The 20,655-nt window shown below is 42.6% G+C and overlaps 1 protein-coding gene across 1 annotated transcript in view; it reads left to right on the forward strand.

The window, feature by feature from the left end:
- The window catches only part of TTN (titin), a 289,919-nt gene that overhangs the window by 185,383 nt on the left and 83,881 nt on the right, over nucleotides 1-20,655 (forward strand). The window contains exons 172-200 of the mRNA XM_077916555.1: nucleotides 1,438-1,561; nucleotides 1,818-2,084; nucleotides 2,380-2,477; nucleotides 3,972-4,140; nucleotides 4,241-4,507; nucleotides 5,457-5,723; nucleotides 5,830-6,108; nucleotides 7,397-7,805; nucleotides 7,910-8,034; nucleotides 8,141-8,407; nucleotides 9,234-9,503; nucleotides 9,691-9,993; nucleotides 10,090-10,392; nucleotides 11,213-11,400; nucleotides 11,494-11,608; nucleotides 12,247-12,531; nucleotides 13,135-13,286; nucleotides 13,418-13,565; nucleotides 14,408-14,585; nucleotides 14,678-14,799; nucleotides 14,933-15,220; nucleotides 15,312-15,608; nucleotides 16,010-16,196; nucleotides 17,615-17,730; nucleotides 17,821-18,120; nucleotides 18,853-19,152; nucleotides 19,253-19,358; nucleotides 20,032-20,228; nucleotides 20,321-20,626. Coding sequence (XP_077772681.1) covers nucleotides 1,438-1,561; nucleotides 1,818-2,084; nucleotides 2,380-2,477; nucleotides 3,972-4,140; nucleotides 4,241-4,507; nucleotides 5,457-5,723; nucleotides 5,830-6,108; nucleotides 7,397-7,805; nucleotides 7,910-8,034; nucleotides 8,141-8,407; nucleotides 9,234-9,503; nucleotides 9,691-9,993; nucleotides 10,090-10,392; nucleotides 11,213-11,400; nucleotides 11,494-11,608; nucleotides 12,247-12,531; nucleotides 13,135-13,286; nucleotides 13,418-13,565; nucleotides 14,408-14,585; nucleotides 14,678-14,799; nucleotides 14,933-15,220; nucleotides 15,312-15,608; nucleotides 16,010-16,196; nucleotides 17,615-17,730; nucleotides 17,821-18,120; nucleotides 18,853-19,152; nucleotides 19,253-19,358; nucleotides 20,032-20,228; nucleotides 20,321-20,626 — 6,433 coding nt within the window. The remainder of the gene's footprint in view (nucleotides 1-1,437; nucleotides 1,562-1,817; nucleotides 2,085-2,379; nucleotides 2,478-3,971; nucleotides 4,141-4,240; nucleotides 4,508-5,456; nucleotides 5,724-5,829; nucleotides 6,109-7,396; nucleotides 7,806-7,909; nucleotides 8,035-8,140; nucleotides 8,408-9,233; nucleotides 9,504-9,690; nucleotides 9,994-10,089; nucleotides 10,393-11,212; nucleotides 11,401-11,493; nucleotides 11,609-12,246; nucleotides 12,532-13,134; nucleotides 13,287-13,417; nucleotides 13,566-14,407; nucleotides 14,586-14,677; nucleotides 14,800-14,932; nucleotides 15,221-15,311; nucleotides 15,609-16,009; nucleotides 16,197-17,614; nucleotides 17,731-17,820; nucleotides 18,121-18,852; nucleotides 19,153-19,252; nucleotides 19,359-20,031; nucleotides 20,229-20,320; nucleotides 20,627-20,655) is intronic.

Consider the following 20,655-nt stretch of genomic DNA (forward strand, 5'->3'; position numbering starts at 1 on the left):
ATTTCTTTCCCTCTTTCTCTCCTACCCCTCCCTTTTGTGAGACTGGCAGTGCAATCCTATACATACTTACCTGGAAGTAAGCCCCACTGAGCTCAATGGGGCTTGCTTCTGAGTAGAGATCCATAGGATTGCACTGTAAGGCGCTATTCTAAAATATCATTCAGAAAAATCAGTTCCTTCCACATGGTGGAAAATAAAAGTTTCAAAGGGAGGTGAAAGGGGTTGGGGAGGTTTTGTATCAGTGCTAACATAAAGGGATATGTAATATTTTGATATTAGTGGGGAAGTTTATGATTGTTTGCACCTCCTGATTCTTTTCTTTCTCTGAATGTAGAGCTGGCATCCAGTTCTGCATATAAGGGGATTAAGGAGATTGAAATTCCATTTCAGGCATTTGAGCAGGCTTCCAGATAACTTTCTCGGTAGATCTGCTCGCAGAGCATTTCTCACCAGCTATTTTTAACCCTTCATCAAGTGTGCTGTTAGCGCTGAGATGTGAACAGCCTGGAATGCAGTTCATTCAATATTTAAAATGTTTTAGCAGCAAGCCATATAGTAGTATAAGTAATCACATGCAGAAGTTGCATTCAATGAAATATTATTTGGTGCATGCTTTTTTAGATCCTCTGTTTAAGTCGTTAGAGTGTCTGTTAATGATAGGCTTACGCAGAGAATATTTGCAAAGGAAAACAGAAATATACCTGCTAAAATAAGGCCTAGTTAGTGCAAGTTTGAAATTACCATAGCCAATTCAGCCTAATCAAAACATTAAATTTAAACTAGCATAGTGAGATTTAACTAAATGGATAGATTAATCCTTACTGTTCCCATGAAAAGTATTTTAATGGTGAAGCATTATTAGATGCATCATAAATATTTCAACTTTTATTTCAACTTTCATATTAATAGCAAGATTTTATGTTTTGCTTCTGATTAACCCATCTACATCAGTTTAAATGGGCCTATGATAACACAAACAATGGTGTTTAGGGCACTCCTACCCCAGTCCAGTAAGGGACTATAATCCATGCAGAACCAGGTCTCTCCTGACTTCTTCCCAGCTGGACAGGGGAGCTATGATGAAAAGCTTCTTATACACGTACTGTAGTTCTCCTTTTTGATTGATTTGGATTATATCAACCCTTTGAAGAAGTTTACAGTTCCAGCAATCAGCTGGTGGATTCAGTCTGCCAACTCCCAAAAAACTCTAGAGGCCTTTGGGGCTTGGCGGCTGATGCAGTACGAAGAGCTGAAATTGCAACAAGAAATCAGAGAGGCCCCAATGCATGCCCAGAAGTGCATGGGTGTATAACTGGGAGTCTTTGTTTACCAGCCTGTTTAGACAGACATGTGCTAACACAAATGTTTGATATAAGGTCGCAACATGTTTTCATACCAAATCTATTCTCCTGAATGTTCCTTTCTTCTTTTTTTAAGATCGTGCCCCGTGCTGAAGGCAGAGTTCACACCCTTGTTCTAAGAGATGTGAAACTAACAGATGCTGGAGAAGTCAAACTGACTGCAAAGGATTTCAGAACTCAAGCAAATCTTTTTGTAAAAGGTAGGCTTCCTAAAGTAACAATTTATTCCCTTAGTAGTATGCTAGAGACGACTGATCTGTGTTAGGCAAACTGCATAATTGGGCCGATCCTTTTCTGCAGTACTTTTTACACATAAAATGCTGAAAAGAATTCTGGCCATAACTCAGTCTTTTAAAAAGATCAGAATGATAGCTAGCTTTTCAATCTCTTGGGAGGGAAAAATGATGCATGTAGCACCAACATGATTTGTGGGGGTTTTTTCCTCCCTGTCCTCAGAACCACCTGTTGAGTTTACTAAGCCTCTTGAGGACCAGACTGTAGAGGAGGAAGCTACTGCAGTTCTGGAGTGTGAAGTATCCAGAGAAAATGCACCAGTGAAATGGTTCAAGAATGGCCAAGAAATCCACAAGACAAAGAAATATGATATAATTGCTGATGGCAGAGTCAGAAAACTTATCATTCATGGTTGCACACTGGATGATGCTAAAACGTACACATGCGATTCTAAAGATTTCAAGACGTCTTGTTTCTTGAACGTTGAACGTAAGTTTTACTCATAATTTCCTTATAAAGACATAGATACTTGTTTGCATGATTCCAAAGGTAGGCATGTTGCAGGATATATGGGTGGGTCAAACTGATGGTGCTGTAAAACAAGCAGACCTTTGACTTAAGTGGGTTGGGCTTTTTCTTTCATCCACAAAAGTGGGAATCTCTACTTTATCATAACTCATTAGAATAAATTATTATAACTAAGGCCATTGCTATGAATTGAGATTCACAGATAAGAAAAAAAAGAGATCGTTTTCAAACTGGAAATTATTATTTTTTCTTATAGCACCTCATGTTGAGTTCACAAAGCCCCTTACGGATATTGAAGTTAAAGAAAAAGAAGTTGCTCGGTTTGAATGTGAGATTTCCCGACCAAATGTTCAGGTCTGTAATGTTTGCGTCTCTTAATATTTGCCCTTGTCAATAGCTTTTGCACAGAATCTCACAGCATTTGTTGCAGCCACATTTTCTATTTTTCTAGTCACTAGGGCAGCGCCAAGCATTTAGAAGGTGGAAATTGTGTCTACTAATAGCTCAAACCAAAAGATGATCTAGGTTGTCTGCATCGTTCAGTCCCACCTTCACTAGCTCCTTACTATAGATCTCCAGTTGCCAGCGTGGTGCCTGAGCAGCTTCATCTTTTTCACCCCTAAAGATTTCCTTAGGTGCCCTCAAAGCCTCTGAGCACCCTTCCCACCCATTTGCTTTTCAAGGATCAGATTGGCACCTGAGCAGCTTTCTTAGGGCTGCCACTACATGGAAATATGGATCTGAGGCATGGGTCCTTAAGAATTCTCATAGCCTGATTGTTCCCTCACGCCCACCCCCAGGGAGCCCAAGCCTCCATAAGGTAAAGGTAAAGGGACCCCTGACCATAAGGTCCAGTCGTGGCCGATTCTGGGGATGCGGCGCTCATCTCATTTTATTGGCCGAGGGAGCCAGCATACAGCTTCCGGATCATGTGGCCAGCATGACTAAGCTGCTTCTGGCGAACCAGAGCAGCGCACGGAAACGCCGTTTACCTTCCCACCGGAGCGATACCTATTTATCTACTTGCACTTCGACGTGCTTTCGAACTGCTAGGTTGGCAGGAGCAGGGACCGAGCAACGGGAGCTCACCCCGTCACAGGGATTCGAACCGCCGACCTTCTGATTGGCAAGTCCTAGGCTCTGTGGTTTAACCCACAGCGCCACCCATGTCCCTACCCTCCATACCAGCCTGCCATTGGCCAATTCAGCAGGCTGACATGGAACAGGATTTCAAGTTGTGAGTGTGAGCTGAAGCTCTCGCTCCGGCTGCGATCAACCCACCACACCCAGTCCTGCATCATCAGCAGGTGAGGGGGGCAGTGCTGGTCGTCCCACAAAGCTGCCGCCCTCCTAAAAGGGCGTAAGCAGACTTCCAGAACCTTAATAACACAATCCAGTACTGCCAATGAAAATAAGATACACCTATCTGAATGTAGATTCTGTCTACATATTTTACTTTGGTTATAGAGCCAAATACTATACCCTTTCCAATAGGTGATTGGCACCATTGTCAATTTTCTAATTCATCTGCACATGTGCAACTTCCAAACGGCCAAATTGGAACAAACAATGCACCCAATTCTCTCATGCTTACAGCTGATTTATGGGTTTAGATGAAAAATAATTGCAATAAAATGTGCACCATTTGACATGTTCATAGGGAATGCATCTATATTCACTGTGGAATATTGGTTTATGGTTTAGCTTAAAATATCATCCAGGCATGCTTTAATCTAATACAGTCAGTAATTATATATTTCAATTTCTCAGTTACTGCTTCAGTTGATATTGCAGTATCTCTTCTTTGCATTCTGTTCAACTTGATTTTTATCACTATTTTAAATATAGGCACGGTGGTTTAGGGATGGTGTTGAAATCAGAAAAGGCAAGAAGTTTGACATCATTGCTAAAGGTGCCCAGAGAATACTTGTTATCAACAAATGTCTGCTTGATGATGAGGCAGAATACGCATGTGAAGCAAAAGGAGCCAGAACCTCTGGCATGCTGACAGTGATAGGTAAAGCTAAAATCAAGTTTGTTGCATTTACATGAAGGAACAATGGCTTGATCGCTGTTGTGATCAAATACAACCATTGTTCTTCTTTTTCTTTTTACAGAAGAGGAAGCTGTCTTTACCAAAAAACTTCCCAATGTGGAAGCAAGTGAAACAGACACTGTCAAATTGATTTGTGAAGTTTCCAAGCCCGATGCAGAAGTAACTTGGTTCAAAGGCGATGAGGAGTTGCCTGAAGGCGGTAGATATGAACAGATTGCTGATGGCCGGAAGAGAATTTTGGTCATCCACAATGCTAGTCTTGACGATGCAGCAGCATACACCTGCAAGCTTCCTAGCAGTCAGACAACTGGCAAGCTGAAAGTTCATGGTAAGAAAACTACTTTGGAATTTTTCACAAGTGTTGCCAGGTGACATGTAGGGCTGGGCGCTATATTGATATATCACCCCAAACCGGTTTCTAGACATCGTGATAACCATTTCAAAATAAATGACCCATCAATGTATCACAACTTGTGTGTGTGTGCTATGCAAAAATTCACAATACAGTCATACCTTGGAAGTCGAACGGAATCCGTTCTGGAAGTCCGTTTGACTTCCAAAACATTTGGAAACCAAAGTGTAGCTTCTGATTGGCCGCGGAAGCCCCATCAGACGTTCAACTTCCAAAAATAGTTTGCAAACCGGAACACTCACTTCCGGGTTTGCGGTGTTCGGAAGCCAAAACATTTTAGAGCTAAGCTGTTTGAAAACCAAGGTACGACTGTATTTGAAAAACCAGAAAGTCAGCCGGTGCTTCTGTGTCTCCTTGAGGTGAATGAACAGACACTCCTTCCTTCCTTCCTTCTTCCCTTCTGTGTGTTTGTGTGCACATGTTCACCTCAGCTGAGCAGTTTAAGGAAGTTCACCCCACATCCACCCCTCCAGCATGAGCTGGAGCAGAATGGGAGCTTGCTCAGTTGTAGGGCTGGACGATGCATCTCAGCTGCTTCTTCCTCTTATTTACTCCTCCCTCCTTATTTCAGACATTGCGATATATCAGCATATTGTGGTATATAGCTGGTGATACATCACGATGTTGAAAACCACATATCACCCAGCCCTAGTGACATGTGTGCAGCTGAGTAGGGTTTTTGACCCACTTCTTATTGACCGAATATGCACGGTTGTGTCATCTGTGCTAGGACACAGCCATGTCAAGTCAGTCTGAGACTTCTTTTGCTGACTGAAAATATTTTCGGTTATCAATTAGATGGGGGGGGCGATCTACTTATCCCCATATCAAAAACTAAAAACAGTATACCCAACGTCTTTTTCAGAACTTGCAGCAGAATTTATAAGCAGGCCACAGAACGTTGAAGTACTTGAAGGAGAAAAAGCAGAATTTGTCTGCTCAGTATCCAAAGAAGCCTTTGACGTACAGTGGATAAGGGATGATACTGTTCTTGAAGCCAATGATAAGTATGACATAATTTCCGACGGCAAAAAGAGAGTCCTGGTCATTAAAGAGTCTGTTCTGGATGACGATGGAACTTATTCTGTCATGGTCGGTGCAGCCAAAGCAACAGCCCGCTTGACAGTGATTGGTAAGCTTTATGGGGCTTTCTCATACATTTGTGGGCATGCTTTTATTTCCTTTGTGAGGATGTAATTCGCATCATCATCATCATAATATGCAAATTCAAATTGCAGAAAAACTCAGGATTGTCATCCCACTGAAGGACCAACAAGTAAGAGAGGGAGAAGAACTTGTATTTAACTGTGAGGTTAATACAGAAGGGGCCAAGGCGAAGTGGTACAAAGATGAAGAAGCAATATTTGACAGCGCAAAATACATCATGGTCCATAAGGATTTAGTTTACACGCTAAGAATTAGAGACGCCCATCTGAATGACCAAGCAACCTACAACATAGTCCTGGCAAACAAGAGAGGAGAACAAGTAAAGAGCTCTGCTACTTTGACTGTGCTTGGTAAGTGTCTTCCCAGGGCTATTATTCTAGAAAAAGAGTTTCCATGAATGCCTCCCTTGTTCTCTTATAATGGCAATGGTGCCCACTTGAGAGGTGTGCCATTCCAGAGAGGAATGGCAGACTAAGATGTTGGGCAATGCCGAAATGGCAAAACTGACCAGAAAGCTCAGGAACCAAGAAGACCAAAACTTCAATAAAGAATGGGGGGGGGATTATAATTTATTTAGGAGACCACTGTAAGCAGATGAAAACATTAGCAGGACAGCAATAACACTTGTAAGGTAGCAAATATTATGGATAAAATATGGACTATGAGAAAATATGCAGTTGAAAAGGGTAACAATAGGACCCATGGAAGGGATGGTGGGAGAGAGAGAGGTTCTGGAAAGACTCTCCTCCCTGGAAGAGAGGGGAGTGGTTGTGGGCAGGAGCCTGAGCACCGCCCCTAGCAGGCGGCGTTAGCCCCCTGCCTCCTCCTCTCACCTGGCTGGCGCCCACGCCCCTCGGCAGGCATCCAACCAGGTGCCTCCGAGGGGGCGTTTACAGCAGCCTTTTACTGCGGCGCCAGCCTCTCCTCGGCCTCATTCTTCTCCGTCGTCTCGTCGCGAGTCACCCACCCTCCACTCCCTTTTAGCTCAGGGTCTTAGTTCATTGGCCTTGCTATGGACCTTAGGTTGGTCGCCCTGGTTGTCCAGGAGGCCTGGTAGGAATTTTTCCATTTGGCATTAGGCTTTTTGGTTTTTTCGCCTACCTCGTAGCAATCGTCACAACTTTTGTGGTATTGGTGGGTAGGTTAGGCATTGGAATAATGTGTCGTGGTGTCAAAGGGCTAGGTGTGGCCATCGCCTATGCCTTCAGTTTTTGGGTATTCCGTTAAAGGAATCTGGCGGTCGTGTATTCTGTCCGATGCCTGCTTGGCGGGAGGCCATGGCACGACCCTCGGTGACATCAGGGGAGAGCCTATAGTTGGATTAGCATCAACAGGCTCCACCTACTGGTGAATAAACTCCCTTGTTTTTGACATCCAATGCTTAAGCCAATACCTTTTCACTGCTGTAATCAATAAAGTTGTGGCCTTTTCTTGCCCATTAACCTTAGATCACGTGTCCTTGCGTATTCATTTCACACTTCGGGGGTCGGGTCCTCGAACCACAACTGAGTTCTGGCTGGGAAAAAAGCCCTGGTGTTTTCTTTTTCTAAGTGGCACAGGCTTTCACTCTTGTCAAATTACTGTTTGGAAGAGGCTGTAAATTAACAATACTTTTCAAACCACTCCTCTCTTAAACAGAGGAAGACCTCAGAATTATTGAGCCTCTTCAAGACATCGAAACCATGGAGAAGAAGTCTGTCACGTTCTGGTGTAAGGTTAACCGCCTCAACGTAACCCTCCAGTGGACAAAGAATGGTGAAGAAGTCACCTTCGACCGCCGCATTTTGTACAAAGTGGATAAATACAAGCATTCGCTTATCATTAAAAACTGTGGCTTTATAGATGAAGGGGAGTACGTTGTTACCGCTGGCCAAGACAAGTCGGCTGCAGAGCTTATTATCACGGAGGCACCTGCAGATTTCATTGAGCACTTGCAGGACCAGACAGTCACTGAATTTGATGATGCAGTCTTCAGTTGCCAGCTTTCCAAAGAGAAAGCAATGGTGAAGTGGTACAGAAACGGACGAGAAATTAAAGAGGGCAAAAAGTAAGTACAGGTGCTTTTAACTGGTTGGTGATATACTATGGTTGCTGTCTGGATTCTTGCCTCTGAATTTAACACATAATCCTTTTATTCTGTCTGCAATAAAGGTATCAGTTTGAAAAGGATGGAAATTTACACAGGTTAATCATAAAAGACTGCAGGCCAGAGGATGAATGCGAGTATTCCTGTGGTGTGGATGACAGGAGATCCAGAGCAAGACTTTTTGTGGAGGGTATGTTTACAATTTCTATTTATCTTTCACCTTTCAATATTTTTTTTTGTAAAAAGAAAAGAAAAGTATGTCAACGCAATCTAAATTTTATTCTTATTTTGACCAGAAATTCCTGTGGAGATTATCCGACCACCGCAAGATATTTACGAAGCCCCTGGCTCTGATGTCCTTTTCTTTGCTGAACTGAATAAAGATAAGGTGGAAGTCAAATGGTTGAGAAATAACATGATTATAGTCCAGGGAGATAAACACCAAATGATGAGTGAAGGAAAAGTTCATAGGCTGCAAGTCTGTGAGATTAGGCCTCGCGATCAAGGAGAATATAGATTTATTGCCAAAGATAAAGAAGCTCGAGCTAAGCTAGAACTGGCAGGTAAGCCTCTGAAATTTTTTAACAATAGAATAATATTTATATAAGTAATGCAACATTTTAATACTTTTTCTGGGTGTTAATTTCAGTGATTAACACACTTCTAGTGGCAATAAAAAAGCTCTGTAACTGAGAACCTACAATCACGTTGGATGATTCTCACGTGTTTCTGTAGCCTTTATTATGCAGCTTTTCTAATGTAGCTTCTGTGCATTTAGAAGTCAAAATGACCCAGCACAGATTAATTATCTTTGTATGTTGGAGGCAGTCTAGGACGCAGGTGGCGCTGTGGGTAAAAGCCTCAGCGCCTAGGGCTTGCCGATCGAAAGGTCGGCAGTTCGAATCCCTGCGGCGGGGTGCGCTCCCGTCGTTCGGTCCCAGCGCCTGCCAACCTAGCAGTTCGAAAGCACCCCCGGGTGCAAGTAGATAAATAGGGACCGCTTACAAGCGGGAAGGTAAACGGCGTTTCCGTGTGCTGCGCTGGCTTGCCAGAGCAGCGATGTCACGCTGGCCATGTGACCCGGAAGTGTCTGCGGACAGCCCTGGCTCCCGGCCTCTTGAGTGAGATGGGCGCACAACCCCAGAGTCTGGCAAGACTGGCCCGTATGGGCAGGGGTACCTTTACCTTTACCTTTATGTTGGAGGCAACAATAGTGCCCACACTGACCAGAATGGGACAAGATGGTGTCTATACAACATTACTAATGGTTATGATTTTGGTTCTCCCTTCGCACCAAAGTTGCTTAAAAATCACAAAACAGCTCACTGCGCTGTTGTTTTCTGTTTCAGATTTTCTGTAACGTATTTCATTGTTTGTTTGTTTTACTAGCTGCTCCAAGAATAAAGATAGCTGATCAGAACCTTGTGGTAGATGTTGGGCAGCCATTGACTATGGTGGTTCCATATGATGCCTACCCACGAGCAGAAGCTGAGTGGCTGAAGGAAGAAGAAGCCTTGCCCACTCTTACTGTTGATACAACACCTGAGAGTACCACCTTCAGAATTCATGAAGCAAAGACGACTGACAGAGGGAGTTACAAAATCATCCTTAAAAATAAGCATGGCCAAGCTGAAGCACACATCAATGTTCAAGTTATTGGTAAGCTCATCATTTCCCATGGCCAAGGGTTGTTGCTTTTCTGATGTAGAAGATGAAAGCATTGGTATATAATGATGAGAGAAATAAGAAACTGCATCCACGAACCTCACTGAGTTGTTATTGTTTTATGAAACTCAAAGCAAATCCCAAATTCTTTTAAGTAAGCATACTTTTGCTTTATTCCCAGATGTCCCTGGCCCAGTTAGAAACCTGGAAGTAACTGAGACGTTTGATGGTGAAGTTAGCCTTGCCTGGGAGGAACCAGAAAGTGATGGTGGTAGTAAAATCACAGGGTATGTTGTTGAAAGGCGTGATGTCAAACGAAAGACCTGGATTTTGGCAACAGATCGTGCCGACAGTTGTGAATACACAGTGACTGGCCTTCAAAAGGGAGGCGTGGAGTATCTCTTCCGCGTGAGTGCAAAAAACAGAGTGGGCACCGGTGAGCCAGTCGAAACAGACAAACCTGTGGAAGCCAAGAGTAGATTTGGTAAGAAAATGGTTATTTGGAGACTAGAATTTGTTGAAGTTCTGTTGAATAGGAAAATAACGTTTTTTTAAAAAAAAATCTCTTATGACCTTGCAGATGTTCCAGGACCTCCCCTCAATGTACAAGTTGTTGATGTGAACAGATTTGGTGCGTCTCTTACTTGGGAACCCCCAGATTATGATGGAGGGTCTCCGATTACGGGCTATATCATTGAATTACGTGACAGAGCTTCGATCAAGTGGGAACCAGCCATGACCACAGGAGCACATGACTTAGCTGGAACCTTAACTGATGTGGTGGAAAACAAAGAATACTTTTTCAGAGTCAGAGCTCAAAACCAGGTTGGAATTGGCAAACCTAGTGCTTCTACACATGCGGTGAAGATAATGGATCCAATTGGTTAGTATGCAGGCGATAAGAAAATATTTCTAGATAGTTATAATATCATTTGCTTATAAAATATGAAAACAGGAAAGACTTGAGTGAATCAGTTGATATATCTCAAACAAACGTCCAGTGTTTATTATTCAGTTTCATAGAAACCATTATATATGTTGTTTTGGGAAATTAGCAGTGTCAGAAAATGAAAATAATAGAAGCTCCACATAAGCTGTAAAAGAAGGACCACCGTTGATGTTCAGTGAGGAAGGATCTATGGTAATAATACTGTAATCTGTTTAGTAGAAGACTATGACAAGAATCTAGCAAGCTACCTTTGACATACTCTAAGGCTTGCACATATGCTCTACTGCAAGGGTAGGCAAACTAAGGCCCAGGGGCCGGATCTGGCCCAATCGTCTTCTAAATCTGGCCCGCGGACAGTCCGGGAATCAGTGTGTTTTTACCTGAGTAGAATGTGCCCTTTCATTTAAAATGCATCTCTGGGTTATTTGTGGGGCATAGGAATTCATTCATATATTTTTTTCCAAAATATAGTCCATCTCCCCACAAGGTCCGAGGGACAGTGGACCGGCCCCCTGCTGAAAAAGTTTGCTGACCCCTGCGCTAATGCCTATTGTTTCTATACACAACATGCCCCTATGTCACATCTCATGTACTTTGGACATTCCTGCTAGTTTCAAAACAGCAGTTTGGCATGGGCTTAGGATACTGTTGTTTGAGGAACTCAAGAGTAGCCCTTCCAGACTTGTGGGACTAGTTGCATAGTTCTTCTGATTCTGGCCATCTGTTATATTGTGCAAATCATTGTGTTTTGCAGAAAAACCAAGTCCTCCCATTAACCTCGACCATTCTGACCAAACTATGTCATCTGTGAAACTTACATGGGAACCTCCTTTGAAAGATGGAGGCAGCCCAGTACTGGGCTACATTATTGAAAGGCGCGAAGAGGACACAGACAACTGGATCCGTTGCAACGCAAAACTTGTGCCTAGTCTTAATTATAAGGTAGCATATTCCTTTCCGAAGTAAAATGCCTATTAAGGTTTTTTTAAAAAAAATAGTGATTATTAATTATGACATTTTCCTCTGTCTTCATAGGTAACTGGGTTGAAACCTCTAGCCAGGTATTATTATAGAGTATCTGCAGAAAATGCTGCTGGCGTGTCAGATCCTGCTGAAGCTATTGGACCACTGACTGCTGATGATCCTCACAGTAAGTTGAATTCTCGTTTCTTGCCATAGTCAACAGCTTGAAAGGAAAGGTTGTGTTCATCTGAGACTATTCATGCTTGTTCATAAAAACAATACTTTAATATTGCTCCTCATACGTTGGATACCAAAACCAGCCCCCCTCTCAGCAGTAACAGTCTAAAACAGGAGTGGGGAGACCATGTGGCCCTCTTGATGTTGTTGGACCCCAATCAGCTCCAGCCAGTATGGCCAAAGGCCAGGGATTATTAGGGCCACAGGGTCTCTAGGCCTCATCTAAGCTATACTAAAATGGAGGGAAACCCTTAACATTCACTAGGTAGCACTGCTCTGCATTTACAATTTGTCCTCTAAGGCTGCATTGCTAAACAAGTCAGATTTTTAAAAAAATGTATTAAATTGAACATCTAGGTGTCTTTAAATTGGAATAAGCTTATATATCGGCTTTCTATATTGCTAATTTCATCAGATTATGAAACAGTTTTATGATGTGTTCTCAACAGATAGAACGCCATGTGAAGGCATCTATAATAATGCTTTCCATGCGAACAGATTCCAAAGGCAATTGCCCTTTAATGGTGTTGTGGAGGAAAAAAAGAACGTTTGTAACTTTAATCGGCATAATTTGTGTTTGTATTTCAGCTGGACCTACAATGGACTTAAGTGGATTTAAAGATGGACTGGAGGTTATTGTTCCAGATCCCGTCAAAATACGTGTTCCTATTACTGGCTATCCAGTACCAACTGCAACATGGTCTGTCGGCGACAAAGTTTTAGAACAGGGTGACCGGGTGAAAATTGACACGTCTGCAGCCTTTGCAGAGCTTGTTATTACCCCAAGTGAACGGCCAGACAAAGGCATCTATACCTTGAAATTAGAAAACCCTGTGTCATCTGTATCCGGAGAAATCAATGTTAATGTCATTGGTGAGCAATCCAGTATATATCCTGAAGAATTGTATATAACCTGTTTTGTAAATAACCATGTGTGTAAAATCCAAAAGTTTCAACAAGCCAAAATTGTTATGAATAGCACCATAAGAGCCAACTCCTAGGGCCCCCCCCCAAAAAAATATGAGGGGGATGACCTTCCCAAAGTTGATGGGGGGGTGTGTGTGCCATGTCATGTGATCAATTGTGTGTGGCAGGGCTTATCTGGGCCTCCCCAATATTTTATTCAAGTTGGCACCCCTGAATAGTACTAAACAACAGCAGCATGTTTATTTGTTAAATTTATGTGCTGGCTTTCCTCCCAAGAGAGCCTAGGTTGGCAACTTCTATGGTACCATTTTGTTATGAAATGCTCTAATACAAGGGAGATCATAAACTTAGCTATTAACAGTTAACAGTCTGTCCTAAGAATGCTTACTCAGAAGTAAGAATCCTCTTTCTTTCTTTTTTAAAAAAAATAGAAGCATGAATTAAAAACTAGTAGGTGTAACCAAACAGCCAAAGTCTTCCATCAAAGAAAGAATAAGTAATATATATTTATAATAATTGGTTTATAATATGATGGATATTTATTTTTAGCTCGCCCAAGCGCACCAAGAGAACTACAGATTGGAGAGATAACTAGGAACTCAGTCCAATTAAATTGGGAAGCTCCTGAAGATGATGGAGGAAGCCCACTGACTGGCTATCTTATTGAAAAGCGTGAAGTGAGCCGCAAAACATGGGTCAAGGTACGCAGTTTCTTTAAAAAACCAAAACACCTGTATTTCTAATATGTATTGCTGAAGATGGTATGAAATATTCTGGTGCTTGCTATGGGGGAAAAAGTTCTGTAATTACTTGGAACCTCTCTTGTTTTAAGGTGATCGACAACGTCCTTGACCAAGAGTTCACAGTACCAGATCTGGTTCAAGGAAAAGAATATTTGTTCAGGGTCTCAGCATGTAACAAATGTGGACCAGGAGAGCCTGCTTACATTGATGAGCCTGTCAACATGTCAGCACCTGCTAGTGAGTTTTCTTAATTAACTATTCCTATTGATTTTGTATATCTGCATTTTACATAGTAACTTGTGCTAAGCAACATAAGTATTGAAAGAAAGCAAAGGAGCAGAGTTTGAATTAATAAGGATTTGGTATGACTTACCTGTGGTATTAGAAAAACTGAGGCTTGGATCCAAAGAGGCATAATTGGAACTATGTGCAAAAAAAAAAAAAATCCACACACACCCTCTTCTGCCTACAGCCCTCTGTACCCACTGAAGAGCTGCTACATAGTATTAAAATAAAAGGTAAAGGGACCCCTGACCATTAGGTCCAGTCGTAACCGACTCTGGGGTTGCGGCGCTCATCTTGCTTTATTGGCCGAGGGAGCCGGCGTACAGCTTCTGGGTCATGTGGCCAGCATGACTAAGCCGCTTCTGGCGAACCAGAGCAGCGCACAGAAACGCCGTTTACCTTCCCGCTGGAGCGGTACCTATTTATCTACTTGCACTTTGACGTGCTTTCGAACTGCTAGGTTGGCAGGAGCAGGGACCGAGCAACGGGAGCTCACCCCATCGCGGGGATTCGAACCACCAACCTTCTGAACGGCAAGTCCTAGGCTCTGTGGTTTAACCCACAGCGCCACCTGCGTCCCTTGCTTAGTATTAGTGGACCCTCAATTGACAGAAAGCAGGGAGCTACCTTGCACAAATGGGTCTTTCCTGTTGTGCAGGGTACTTGTTGGATACCAACCAATGTGAGAAGAGCACCCCAGAGACAGTAAAGAATTAAAAAAGCTAAGACACACTATAAGGCACACACTATATGCAAGACAATTATACATGTTCTTTCCTCCCCACTCCTTGCAGCGGTGCCTGATCCACCAGAGAATGTGAAATGGAGGGATCCAACATCTAAGTCCATTTTCCTCACATGGGATCCACCTAAGTATGATGGCGGTTCTCGTATCAAAGGCTACCTGGTTGAAAAATGCCAGCGTGGCACTGACAAATGGGAGCCCTGTGGCGAGCCAGTCATTGAGACAAAGTAAGAGCTTGCAGTATGAAGGAAAATGTTTCACAAAATTGGATGGTTACGTTTAAACACGCAGTACGCTGAACTTGTTTTCTGATTAACAGAATGGAAGTGACAAAACTTAAGGAAGGAGAATGGTATGCTTATCGCGTGAAGGCTCTGAACAGGCAAGGGGCAAGTAAACCAAGCAAGCCAACAGATGAAATCCAGGCTGTGGATGCAATGGGTAATTTTTGATTTCCCACTCATACTTAATCTATACTCTTGAAAACACTGGTGAATGTGTTTCTGCTGTTGACGCTTCTGTGCGCGGTTGCGTGTTCTTTTTTAACAATATGTCGATTCTTCTCTCAAATCAGAGGCCCCTGAGATTTTCCTAGATGTGAAACTGCTTGCTGGAATCACTGTCAAAGCTGGAACTAAGATAGAGCTGCCGGCAAGGATAAATGGAAAGCCCGAGCCACGGATTAGCTGGACAAAAGCTGAACAGACCCTGAAACCAGATAAAAGAATAACCATTGAATCCAAACCTAACCATTCCACAGTCATAATAACAGAGAGCAAGAGAAGTGATAGCGGCACCTATATTATTGAAGCCGTAAATGCCAGCGGTCGGGCAACAGCTACAGTTGAAGTTAATGTCCTAGGTATGTTTTGTTTCCATAGAAATAACTTTCGATGTTTTCCTAATGAAATATTTGAATAGAAGAGGTTCAAACTACTGTTATGCTTCCACAGATAAGCCTGGCCCACCAGCTGCATTTGATATCTCCGACATTACAAACGTATCTTGTGCTTTGACTTGGAATCCTCCTAGAGACGACGGCGGCTCCAGAATCACAAACTACGTTCTGGAACAAAGAGCTTCAGACAGTGAAGTGTGGCACAAACTATCATCCACTATCAAAGAAACAAAATTCAAAGTAACAAACCTAACACCACTTAAGGAGTACATCTTCAGAGTCAGCGCAGAAAACATGTATGGAGTTGGAGAACCAGCCCAGTCCGTTCCTGTCGTTGCTAAATATCCATTTGGTAAGTCTATTCGCTTGACAGAAAGGGCTGCTTAGGTCACAAGATGGCTGCCAAGGGAGCCTGCTAGAGACTATAATGTGGTAGCCGCTCCACATGGCGTGTCATTGATAGGTACCACTTCTCCATGTGGGTCAGTCCCCACCATAATGTTTGTCTCCGCACTATCATTGGTGACATGGAGATAAGCCTCTGGGTAAGGGTCAGTATTCATGGCAAGCTGGTACACATAAACTGCTTGTCATGTGGAACAGGCAGCAGCCACAAACAAATTCAAGCAGCCTCTACGTGGGCAACTCTTTTATTTGATGAAATGGCATTTGTTGTTACAGGTGCTTCCTATTACATTTGCACACAAGGAATTGCAAGTATGTCAATGTTACCCTTTCTACTTCTTTGTACAGATCCACCAGGTCCTCCGACACGGGTTCAGCCTGTTGAGATCACTAAAGATTCTGTAACCTTGACTTGGGTAGAACCAGATGAAGATGGTGGCAGCCCGATCACTGGTTATTGGGTTGAACGGTTGGACCCTGATCAAGATAAATGGGTCCGTTGCAATAAAATCCCAGTTAAAGATACGACATTCAAGTAAGATCATTATATGTTTTATTTTTTAAAAAAATATAGCAAGATAACTGAGAAGATTGCTATTTGTTTTTAGGTAAACAGTTGACTTTTATATACTCTTGAACTTGACTCCTTGTCATACATTAGAATAAAATATTAACCGGTGCTCTGTAATAGCATCGAATAATTGTATTGCTGTCTATACTTTGGGTCTACAATAGCCATTGAAAATATCCTTACCTAAATCATGTTCATAACCATCCACCAGTGCCACTGAATAGGACAACTGTACTACGGGTGTTATCAGTAGCACCAATTTCTGCTATGGAAACAGTAGTGGGATTGTGACTTCTGATGTGATTCTACATCACTGCAGCTGCTCATAAAATTAGTGCTGATATCAGAACTTCTTAGAGATGAATATAGTCTTCTGCTTTTTGAACTCCCAGTACAGTCGTACCTTGGAAGTCAAACGGAATCCATTCCGGAAGTCCGTTCAACTTCCAAAACGTTCGGAAACCAAAGTGTAGCTTCTGATTGGCTTCAGGAAGCTCCTGCAGCCAATCGGAAGCCATGGAAGCCCTGTCAGACGTTCGGGTTCCAAAAAATGTCCGCAAACCGGAACACTCACTTCCGGGTTTACAGCGTTCGGGAGCCAAAACGTCCGAGTACCAAGGCATTCAGGATCCAAGGTACGACTGTAATATGAATTTCTAATACAAACTAGGGATATTTATTACACCCAAGCATTATTTATCCTTAGAGTTTTAGTAAAGGTAAAGGTACCCCTGCCCGTACGGGCCAGTCTTGACAGACTCTAGGGTTGTGCGCCCATCTCACTCAAGAGGCCGGGGGCCAGCGCTGTCCGGAGACACTTCCGGGTCACGTGGCCAGCGTGACATCGCTGCTCTGGCGAGCCAGAGCCGCACACGGAAATGCCGTTTACCTTCCCGCTAGTAAGCGGTCCCTATTTATCTACTTGCACCCGGGAGTGCTTTCGAACTGCTAGGTTGGCAGGCGCTGGGACCGAACAACGGGAGCGCACCCCGCCACGGGGATTCGAACCGCCGACCTTTCGATCGGCAAGCCCTAGGTGCTGAGGCTTTTCCCCACAGTGCCACCCGCGTCCCCCCTTAGAGTTTTAAGTAGTACCAATATATATTGTCTACTAATGAATAGTACAGAAATGCAGGTTATATTACATCTGACCAGTGTCTGAGGCTTTCTAGTGATACAGTAATAGGAAATTCCTTCCTCCATGTACACAGGGAGTCTCTGGTTTGGGGTGATAGTATACATTTGCTCTGAACAGTTCAAAGGTATTGATTTTTTTAATGCACGAGGTACACTTGTGATGATGCACAGTATTTAATTATAGCATTAACTAGTAATAAGTATTACAAATTTTACATTCGGAGCATTATCATCATTACTATTAGGGTTAAAGGTCTCACGTTCCATAAGAAGTACAAGTTCCGTGTCGTGGCAGAGAATCTTGCTGGGCCAGGAAAGCCAAGCAGAGCAACAGAACCAGTCTTAGTGAAGGATCCTATTGGTATGAAAGCATTTTTCTTAGATGAATTTTATAACTTACTCCAAGTCATAACGCTGGGATTTCTAAACCAAGTTATCAATTCACGTCTAGATCCCCCATGGCCACCCGGCAAGCCAGTTGTGAAAGACGTTGCCAAGACCTCGTGTTTCTTGAACTGGACGAAGCCAGAACACGATGGCGGTGCCAAGATTGAATCGTATGTCATTGAATTGTTAAAGACTGGCACAGACGAGTGGGTGAGAGTGGCTGAAGGAATCCCCACACCAGAACACTTCCTCAAAGGGCTTATGGAGAAGCAAGAATATTCCTTCCGAGTCAGAGCTGTCAACAAAGCTGGAGAGAGTGAGCCTAGCGAGCCCAGCGATCCCGTGCTATGCAAGGAGAGACTGAGTAAGTTGGCCATTGTATTCTGCAGGAGAGTTCTCCTTCAAGTCTCAAAAGTATCAGAAGCCTGCTCCACAGTAACTCAGAGTGGGGCTTTCAGCGGGGTTGCCACTGTCTGTACTTGCAAAAGACAATTGAATATATTTTCGTTTCATCCTCAGTTATTATTTGTATTGTTTTTCAATAATAATAATAATAATAATAATAATAATAATAATAATAATAATAAATGAATTACTTATACCCCGCCCATCTGGCCGGGCCTCCCCAGCCACTCTGGGCGGCTCCTAACAGAATATTAAAAACACGATAAAACATCAAACATTAAAAACCTCCCTATACAGGGCTGCCTTCAAATGACTTCTAAAAGTCAGATAGTTGTTTATTTCCTTGACATCTGAAGGGAGGGAATTCCACAGGGCGGGCACCACTACCAAGAAGGCCCTCTGCCTGGTTCCCTGTAACCTCACTTCTTGCAGTGAGGGAACCGCTAGAAGGCCTTCAGCACGGGACCTCAGTGTCCAGGCTGAATGATGGGGATGGAGACGCTCCTTCAGGTATACTGTTTTTAGCTGCTTTTGTGATGTGATTGTAAATTGATGGGTTACACATGTAAAAAATGATACAGCAATTAATTCATCATCACTAATTCATTAGAACTATGGTTTGTGTTAAGGGTGCAATGGAAACATTAAAACATATTCAAATTAATAATATTTTGCTTTAATATTGTTACAGATCCTCCTTCACCACCTCGATGGCTTGAGGTCATTAATATCACTAAAAACACTGCAGACCTTAAATGGACAGTACCAGAACGCGACGGAGGTTCTCCTATTACAAATTACATTGTTGAAAAGAGAGACGTACGGCGGAAAGGCTGGCAGACGGTTGATACTACAGTTAAGGACACCAAATATACAGTGACACCACTAACAGAAGGCTCTCTGTATGTATTCCGTGTGGCTGCAGAAAATGCAGTGGGGCAGAGTGACTACTGTGAAATTGAGGACTCTGTTCTTGCAAAAGATACCTTCAGTAAGTTTTCAAGTGCACACACGCAGAATTCAGCTTCAACAAACTATGTCATCATTTTTAAATTTCTGTTTTCCTAATTATCAATATTATTTTAATTTAGCTACCCCTGGAGCACCATATGCACTTACACCAGTCGAAGTGACAAAGAGGCATGTCGACCTAAAATGGGAACCGCCTAAGAATGATGGTGGCAGACCAATTCTACGGTAAAAGAGAATTGTTTTTATATATTTTTTTTGTAAACCACTTAGAGGTTCAGTTTACAATCAAGCAGCATATACATTTTTAGATAGATAGAAAGATAGATACAGACAGACAGAATATGTTGGGAAAGAGTATAAAATCTGGGGCAGGGAGAGATGATTAATAGAGAAAATTTATTTTTAAAGGTTCCAAAGTTTATTGTGTTCATTATACACATTTATTATCTATTAGATGAGCAATGTTTCAAATCTAAATTAATGATTCGTCCTTGATTAAATCTTTCTACTTGGCCTGATCTTTTATTCCCCTTCCTTCCCTTCCCCTCCCCTTTTTATGAAGATTACCCGTTCTGGATCCCACAGCTAATTCTCCCCTGGTCTCCTCGCTGGACCAAATAGGACTAATTTAGCCAGCTAGCCCTGGTGATCATCTAATGTTTATTGGATGGATTGCCCCCCTAAATTGATTTTTGAATTCTGAATTTATGGTTATTCACGTTTTATACTGTATTTTATGCTGTTTTTTTTTGCATCAATGAAGTGTTTTAAATTTGTTGTTAGCCGCCCTGAGCCCAGTTTTCGGGAAGGGCACAGTATAAATAAAAAAAATATTATTATTATTATTAGTTGAATTGTATGAATTCATGCACCTTATAAACATCTGTTCTTCACACAGATACGTTATTGAAAAGAAAGAGAAGCTTGGCACGCGCTGGGTGAAAGCTGGCAGAACATCAGGCCCTGACTGCAATTTCAGAGTAACGGATGTGATAGAAGGTACAGAGGTGCAGTTCCAGGTCCGTGCTGAAAATGAAGCTGGCTGTGGTCACCCTAGCGAACCGACTGACATCCTGGCAATTGAAGATCCAACAAGTGAGTTACGAACATTGGAAATTATAATCAATGAATTATGTGTTGTACCAAATAGAACGGCAGAAAATAACATTACTTATGTATTCCTGCAGGCCCTCCTTCACCTCCTCTGGACTTACACGTGACAGACGCAGGAAGAAAACACATTTCGATTGCGTGGAAACCCCCAGAGAAAAATGGCGGTAGTCCTATAATCGGATACAATATAGAACTCTGTGAAGCAGGAACTGAAAAATGGATGAGAATAAATTCTCGACCCATCAAAGATTTGAAATACAAAGCAGAAGAAGGCGTTGTCCCTGACAAGGAATATATTCTCAGGGTCAGAGCTGTCAACGCTATAGGGGCTAGTGAGCCATCAGACATATCAGAAAACGTTGTCGCCAAAGATCCAGATTGTAAGTATAGTTGTTTTCAAAACAGTCAT

The sequence above is a fragment of the Podarcis muralis genome, chromosome 1 (assembly GCF_964188315.1).
Source record: "Podarcis muralis chromosome 1, rPodMur119.hap1.1, whole genome shotgun sequence".
NCBI lineage: Eukaryota > Metazoa > Chordata > Lepidosauria > Squamata > Lacertidae > Podarcis > Podarcis muralis.